Source organism: Oncorhynchus clarkii, chromosome 3 (genome assembly GCF_045791955.1).
Source record: "Oncorhynchus clarkii lewisi isolate Uvic-CL-2024 chromosome 3, UVic_Ocla_1.0, whole genome shotgun sequence".
In the NCBI taxonomy this organism is placed as follows: Eukaryota; Metazoa; Chordata; class Actinopteri; order Salmoniformes; family Salmonidae; genus Oncorhynchus; species Oncorhynchus clarkii.
Window position 1 is genome coordinate 62167935 of NC_092149.1, and position 8627 is coordinate 62176561.

The 8627-nt window shown below is 41.9% G+C and overlaps 1 protein-coding gene across 2 annotated transcripts in view; it reads left to right on the forward strand.

The window, feature by feature from the left end:
- The window catches only part of LOC139400870 (sema domain, seven thrombospondin repeats (type 1 and type 1-like), transmembrane domain (TM) and short cytoplasmic domain, (semaphorin) 5Ba), a 185106-nt gene extending 178733 nt beyond the window's left edge, over positions 1-6373 (forward strand). The window contains exons 22-23 of one of the 2 annotated variants that reach the window (XM_071145456.1): positions 3048-3265; positions 5099-6373. In XM_071145456.1, coding sequence (XP_071001557.1) covers positions 3048-3265; positions 5099-5269 — 389 coding nt within the window. In that variant the 3' untranslated portion in view covers positions 5270-6373. The remainder of the gene's footprint in view (positions 1-3047; positions 3266-5098) is intronic. The other variant, XM_071145457.1, reaches the window with a different exon arrangement.
- The last annotated feature ends 2254 nt before the right edge of the window (positions 6374-8627 follow it).

The following is an 8627-nucleotide window of genomic DNA, read 5'->3' on the forward strand; positions in this document are numbered from 1 at the left end:
GAACTAGATATACAACACTACAGTAACCAAAAACTGTGGGGGTATGGCCTTACCAAACCTAAAAGATGATTAGGTGTTAGCCCAATTGAGACCTCTGGTGTGTTAGTGCAATTCAGAATACGAATCCAAATGGAAAGACATCGAGACTACTTTGACAGAGATACCCATACAGTCAGTTTTGGGAAATAATGACATGGTAAAATAAATATACAATAGACAAAATCAGTGGATTAATTTCTCTCTGAAGACATGGTTTAGGGTAGTTAAGCAAAATAATTTAGACAGAGAGATCAAACTGTTGAGTTGGCTCGCATACGACCCCAGCTTCATCCCTGCAACTCAGGACAGCAGGTTTAAACAATGGATGCAGAAAGGCATCACATCATTCAGTACAATTATAAGGAATGGGAACCTAGATAACTTCCAGGACCTAAGTAAAAAACATGGCTTGGATAAACAAGATTTTTACAGATACCTACAAGTTCGACACTATTTCTTAAGGGAGATAAAGGTGACTGATAAAGGTGACCCTCGAGCACCTCCAAAATTAATCCAAGTATTCACTAACGCATACAACTTGGGGAGTAACAAAAAAACTATTTCAAATCTCCACTTGGGTATTCAATCCTCAAAGAAACATTCTACAAATTATATTAAAAAGAAATGGGAGGAGGAACTTAACATTGAAATAACTGATGAAACATGGTTGAACATATTAGAGACTCAACAAAGCTCCACCAACTCAAGGTCACTGGGGAGCTTACTGGGGAGAAATAAGATCTAACATTGGAAAAATAATGTGATTTGACATAGAACAAACATTCATTTCTTTGTACATGGGTGAAATACCTGATAACTTACACAATAGAGAAAAGTACCTCTTGAAGGTCCTACTGGCAGCCAGTAAAAAGGCTATCACTAGGAAATGGCTACAAAAAGACCCTCCCACAGTGACGCAATGGATAGACATTGTAGAAGAAATACTCCACATGACCTTTGCTTTAAGAACTCAACATGAGAGAGGTCAAGAATACTGGGAAAAATGGGTTTCGTACATGGAAAAGGTCTAATTCAAAGATGTCAATGTAACTAATATGATGATATGATGATGAAGGTATGAAGTGCACTGTAACTGCCAGATCTTTTTTTTGTTCTTTTATTTGTACTTTCTTTGTGTTCCGACAATAAAAACTAAATATAAAAATATAAAAAAATCTCAAAGTTCTGTCAAATTGGTTGCTGATCATTGCTAGACAACCATTTTCAGGTTTTGCCATAGATTTTCAAGTAAATCTTAGTCAAAATTGTTAATCGGCCACTCAGGAACATTGTCTAGCACTGTCGTCTTGGTAAGCAACTCCAGTGTAGATTTGGCCTTGTGTTTTAGGTTATTGCCCTGCTGAAAGGTGAATACATCTCCCAGTGGAAAGCAGACTGAACTAGCTTTTTCTATAGGATTTTGTCTGTGTTCATAGCTCCATTCGGTTTCTTATTTATCCTGAAAAAAAAAACCAGTCCTTAACAATTACAAGCATACCCATAACATGATGCAGTCATCACTTTGCTCGAAAATATGGAGTGGTACTCAGTAATATCTTGTATTGGATTTGCCATAAACATAACACTTTGCATTCAAGACCAAAGTTAATTGCTTTGCTACATTTTTTGCAGTATTACTTCAGGATGGGGGAGCTGTGAAAAAAGAGACGGCTATCGGTCCACTAATACAGGACTCGTAAAGGCCCAGTGCACTACTTTTGTGAAAAAATACAAAAATAAATGTCCGCGCTACAGACTGAAATATTTGTCTGCTAGTACAGGACTTTTGTGAAAAAGCACCCTCAGTTCCCCTACTTCCCACCGCTATGCAAACAGGGTGCATGTTTTGGAATATTTCTTATTCTGTATTGTTCAGTAATTACAATGTTGTTGATCCACCCTCAGTTTTCTCCTATAACAGCCATTCAACTCTGTAACTGTTTTAAAGTAATAATTTGGCTCATGGTGAAATCCCTGAGCGGTTTCCTTCCTATCTAGTAACGGAGTTTGGAAGGACACCTGTATCTTTGTAGTGAATGGGTGTATTGACACATCATCCAAAGTGTAATTAATAACTTCACCATGCTCAAAGGAATATTACATTTTTCACCCATCTACCAATAAGTGCCCTTCTTTGGGAGGCATTGAAAAACCTCCCTGGTCTTTGTGGTTGAATCTGTGTTTGAAATTCACTGCTTGGCTGAGGGACCTTACAGATAATTCTATGTGTGGGGTACAGAGATGAGGTAGTCATTCAAAAATCATGTTAAACACTATTACTACACACCGATTGAGTCAATGCAACTTATTATGTGACTTGTTTAAGCAAATGTTTTTATTTGGGCTTGCCATAACAAAGGGTTTGAATACTTATTGACTCAATATGTTTCAGCTTTTCATATTTAATAAAAAATACATTATGGGTTATTGTGTTTAGGCCAGTGACAAGAAAATCCTAATTGAATCCATTTTAAATTCAGGCTGGAGCACAACAAAATGTGTGAAAAGTCTAGGGGTGTGAATACTTTCTGAAGGCTGCTGCTGGACAAAATCAGGATGGCACAAGCCTTTGAACCAATGGGGAATATGCATTATGGGGGATGGCCATTAGAATGAGGTGTAGGTAGCCTCCTGGGAATGGTAAGGGTTTGAAAAGGCTGTGCCGCCACACCATTAGAGATTTTCCAGGAAGATGCCAGGGAAACTGAGAGCTTGGTGCCCTTCAATAAACCAACATTTTGCTAGCCTGGTCACCGATCTGTTTGTGCTGTCTTGCCAACTCCTGTGGCTATTGAATGACCATAGGAGTTGGCAAGACAGCAAAAACAGATTATCGACCAGGCTACTGAAGTAGTGCTTGTTGCCCCTGAATGAACCACCATTTTACTGCAATATAATAGCTGATGGAGGACAGAAAGAGAGAAAACGACAGATTACAGGCACAGATAAGTGAACCAAACATCCTGACTGATCTCCTACCATCTGTCGGCTTTGTTGTGTCTTCCCAGCATTCACCTCGCTGCACCTGATAGCCACAGGCGTGTCCTGTTTCCTGGGGGCGGGCCTTCTGTCCTTTCTGGCCTACGTGTATAGCCAGCGCTTCCACAAGCCCTCGCAGGAATCCGCCGTCATACACCCCACCACGCCCAACCACCTCAACTACAAGGGCAACACTACACCAAAGAACGAGAAGTACACGCCCATGGAGTTCAAGGTATTGTCACAGGTATTCAAGGATTCTCACACACGTAGACACGGACGCACGCATGCAGACACGTGCTCGCATACCCACACCATGAAACACCATTTTCTGCGTAGCACAACGATTAGGTAACACCAGTCATTCATTTGATTTTGACAGGAGATTTCATACGCATAGGTTTATTTCATTACATTAACTACTGTACAGGGAATAGAGATATGGTGGGAGCTCAGAACATATATTTCTTATTTCTCTTCACCTGGTTTCCTTACTCCACTTTCTGTTCACAGTCTCAGTCCTTATTAATGGCCCTCATTAGCCTGTTATACCCATGGACTCCCACTGCTGTTTATAATGCTGGAACCAGCATCTTTTGAGGGATGTAACACCTGTGTGTGCCTGTGAGCCACGCTCCGATCTCATCGATCTGTCCCACAATGGCATTGCCCTCCCTGCATGTGGCAGGGTTAGCCCTAGGACCGACGTTGTATCATGATCCACCTAGTATACATACTGTTTTTGCAGCATTATGCGGCAGGTAGCCTAGTGGTTAGAGTGTTGGACTAGTAACCGAAAGGTTGCAAGATTGAATCCCCGAGCTGACAAGGTAAAAATCTGTCGTTCTGCCCCTGAACAAGGCAGTTAACCCACTGTTCCTAGGCTGTCATTGAAAATAAGAATTTGTTCTTAACTGACTTGCCTAGTTAAATAAAGGAACATTTAAAAAACATGATATTGCCCCATAATTAGTCAAGTACTATGCTAGGACGCTCTTTATCTCAGGTGACGGTTGCTGCTTCTTAGGGTGGAACCTGATTATTTTCTGAAGATGTTAGCCACCAGCTGGCTGAGTGATGTGTTTGTGGCTGAGTGAGGCTGGGTCCTCATGCTGGGCCCTAATTATGAGAGTCATACGTTGAGAGCAGTGTCTCATTAGGTTAACAACCAGACCAGGCAGGTTTCATACTACAGGTAGTTAGCTAGCTATTTGCCTGGCATCCTCATGGATTTCTCTAAGTTTCACCATTGAGTGCAGCATTCAGTCTGGTTTAACCAGGCTACCTAGCTAGAGCCACTGGCTCAACCTGAGAACTACTGCTGTTATTGTTGCTTTAGCCATTACATTATGCGGTTGTTTCTTCACAGGCCCTCACCACCCAACGTTGTTGTGCATTTCACTGATTCTGTAAACCATTTACAGAGCCGTGTTTGGCCTGGCTGTTAACATAAATGACATTACTCAGCAGCCCTCCGTAAAGTGTTCCCTTCGTCGGCACATTGTGGCTTCTAGCTGCCACGACCTGCCTCTAAAGTGCAAGTGTATTAAATTAAGTGTGTCCCAAATGGGACCTAATTTCCTATATAGTACACTCATTTCACTATGGGCCCTGGTAGTGCACTATAAAGGGAATAGGGTGCCATTTGGGATACAAACTAAATGTTTTTGTATTTAGTTTTTTGGAGCCACCTACTGTAATTTATTCATGCCTCTCATATTTGTTCATTGATTACGCTTGATGTTTGGCTGCTAAATCATATTTGTTGAAGGGTTGTACCTTACTTAGAAATCCACTTACAGTACCCAGCACTGTTGCCCACTTTTCAACCTGTAAGTGTCTAATATATTGATATTGCTCCTGTCTGAGTCGTTGGTAAACTAACCCATCTGTTACAGCACTGGTATAAAACTCTTATGTCACTGTTATAACACTGTTATGACTGTTTTCTCTACTCTTCCCACCTCACCCAGAAAAACACTTTACTGAACAGTACGTACCTTTTCAACTGATCAGTGTTTTTTGTCTAATTTTGTAGCCACTGTCACCTGTTATGACACTGTCTTCTCTCCTCCTCCAGACTCTGAACAAGAATAACCTGCTCCCAGATGAGAGGTCTAACTTCTACCCAACGCCCCTGCAGCAGACTAACATGTACACCACCACCTACTACCCCACAGCGCTGGGCAAATATGACTACAACAGGCCTGACTCCTCCCCTTCCCCCTGCAGGACCTATAACAACAGCTGAGACACCCCGCCCCCACCCCCATGGCCCCCGGCACCGCCCACCCAGACTGAACTGAACTCCACCCCAATCACAATGGTGACAGATGGAATGGTGACTGAACCCATCCATTTTTGCTCCCCTCTCCTTTATCCCATGGTATCTACCAAATGGTGAGAGGGGTGTAAGGGTATACCTGGAACATACCATCAGCACTCTGTATAGGTGCTGATGCCTCCATTAGACTCGCTAAGTAGAGCCAGGAATTTGATCATAGTTTGGGGTATATTTTGGGGGGTGTGAGTACTGGACATCACAGTGTCAACGTAGTGCTTCGGTGGAGAGATAAATGATGAACTCTATAAGACACTATAAGCTACATTATGGAGTTGAACTACTTATCCCTGTGGAACTTGACAACCTGAGCGCCTTACTGAAGGTGTTGTGTTGCTATCCAGAGAGGCTAGAGTTGGCCATAGGAGAAAACTCTCTTCCCTGGTCTGTCTGGTCACCTCTATGATTGAGTCTCTTTTTAAAATGTAATTTATTTTTTTTACTCCCTTTTTCTCGCCAATTTTCGATCTTGTCTCATTGCTGCAACTCCCCAACAGGCTCGGGAGAGGCAGCCTAACCGCGCTCCTTAACACCACCACTAGCTTAACCTGGAGGCCAGCCACACCAATGTGTCAGAGGAAACACTGTTCAACTGGCGAACGGGGTCAGCCTGCGGGAACCTGGCCTTCCACAAGTAGTCGCTAGAGCGCGATGAGCCAAGTAAAGCCACATCGTCCAAACCCTCTCCTAACCCGGATGACGCTGGGCCAATTGTGCGCCATCATATGAGACTCCCGGGCCATGGCCGGTTGTGGCACACCCCGGGAATGAACCCAGGTCTGTAGTAACACCTCCAGCACTGCGATGCAGTGGCTTAGACCGCTGCACCACTTGGGAGGCCTATAAATGAATCTCTATGACACCAACATACCCTCGGTCTGCAGCATCCATCCCCATGATAAACACCTAATTCTCCCAACAACAAAAGCAGTTACCCAGAACAACCCTACCAGCGCATATCATTTTGTCTGTCCTTCAGTATGGTGGATGCGAATCGGGAGGGAACAAAAAAAAGAACTAAATTAATTCAAGAGATGAAGAGATCAATATCAGTATTGTGTTTGGAGGTGGATGGATGCACTCAGGTCACCTCGCCTCATCAAATGACACGAGGAGGACAAGTACCTGGGACCTCAGCTCTGCTGTTGCCCCATGTTTTTGGGTGGTACTATGGGACCAGGGGAACAGAGGCACATCCAGGAATGGCAGCGTGTGATCTGTTATAGGAAAAGTGCCTACACTAGACCACATAGATACAGACATACTCACTGCTGGAGAGAATCTCTATCTGCTTATGCCCAAACAAGGCCCACACCTCAGGCTGGCTGTGTTATGTACTGTATGGGTATGTTCACAAGGCAATGTTTCCCAGGGAATGATCTGAACATGGGCTAGAGAGATGAGGTGTCTGACTGAAATACAGTGGGAATCATCCAGCTTTGGGTATACAATAGAGAGGATCATGTGGAGTCAAATTTGACTTTCTATCACTTCTTTTTTATGATGATATAAAGACTTTTGGAAGGAATTCCCTTGGTTCTAGAATGGAATGGATGTATTCTACTGAGTACTATACCTACCTACCGCTCAGTGGTCATATTAAATATGGCCAGTGTGCAGAACTGGACTGCAACCGATTTTATATGATATCGTACAAGGTGGGATAAAAAAGATAGTAGTGGGGCATTTTTTTATGAGGGAGGTCATTTGTTTGATGTTCAAGAGAGCAGTAGGATAGGAGGAAATATTTTATTTCACAAATAAGGGATAGCTGATTCACTTTTGAGTTTCTCATCGGTTTCACACCACAACATATAAAAAAATCACAGCAGCTTAGTAGCCAATAGGTGTCTGACAAATGAAAGGAGAATATTGCTTTATTACAACCACGTCTTTATTTTTGAAGGCATGTTATAGAAGGGTCCAGACCTTTATTTTTGAAGGCATGTTATAGAAGGGTCCAGACCGTTTTTGTTGTTGTTGCAATTTCACTTGTTTTTGAGAAACCAGCGAGTCACAACCTCATCCTCGTTGTGCAGTACGGGAGCTCTGAAAAAACATGAACAAATGCTCCAAAAACACTCAAATCCTTTTAGAAACGGAAAACCTTCAGTATAGTGATGCAGGTCTTTAGATATTGTACACGTGAAATTGTGTCCGAACTTTATCCGCAACATTATATTCCATTTTGTGCAACTCAAGCTGTTTCCCCTATCCAGCTGTTCCATTATCCTAGTGGCCTGCTGCTAAAATGGACGGAGAGGTATCATTCCAACAAAATGGAATATAACGTTGCGGATAAAGTTCGGAATGGCACAATTTCATGTGTACAACATCTAAAGACCTGTATCACTATACTGATAGGGTTCCTGTTTCCCCAAAAATATTTTTGGAGCATTTGTTGATGTTTTTTCAGAGCCCCCGTACTGAACAACAAGGATGAGGAAATTACTTGCTGGTTGGAGTAAGTTAATTCAAATAAAATAAAAAGTGAAATTGCAAAAATAAGTGTCTGGACCCTTGTATAATACTCCAATTCAGTACATATAAAATTGAGATTTGGTTGTAAAAACACACACTATTCTCCTTTAAGATTTTACAAAAATAAAATAATGTAGAAGCAAATATTCAGACTGACTGTAGCGAATATCAATGTGTCCCTCTCTTTACAATGCTAAATCATGCTTAAAATGCTTTGGTATGAGATTATTGTTGTGTGTGTGCGTGTGTTTGCATGTGTGTGTGTGTGTGTGCGCGCATGTTGGCGTGTGTGTGTGTTTGCTTGCTTCGTATGTGTATGCCTGTGAGAGTGAATGAGGAGAGGAACAGACAACTGTATGTATTTTGTACAATGTAAATGTAATTCTTTCTTACATATGACTGTGTATATAATGGGATCTGTAAAGGGGTATGTGCATTTTTTCCACACATTATGATGATAGCACTCCTAACGTTCCACTGGGTTTCCATATGTTCCATGTATAAGATGATAATCATTGTAAGTTAACGAGAGCTGCGCAGTTCTCATAAGGAAACACTATTTATAGTGAAGCTTGGATCATAAAGGGCATTTCAGAAACAGAACTGAGCTATATTTTATTATTATGCCCGCTGTTAAAATGAATGCTAATTTAGCAGCAATGCTTTCAGTTCCGCTCATAGAAATGGTATGATTCTATTCTATCGTTCTAATTCTATAGTTCCGTTATATGCACGAGAGCTCTATCTGTACATAAGAGACAGCCTTCGATCTGCAGAGCATTAATGA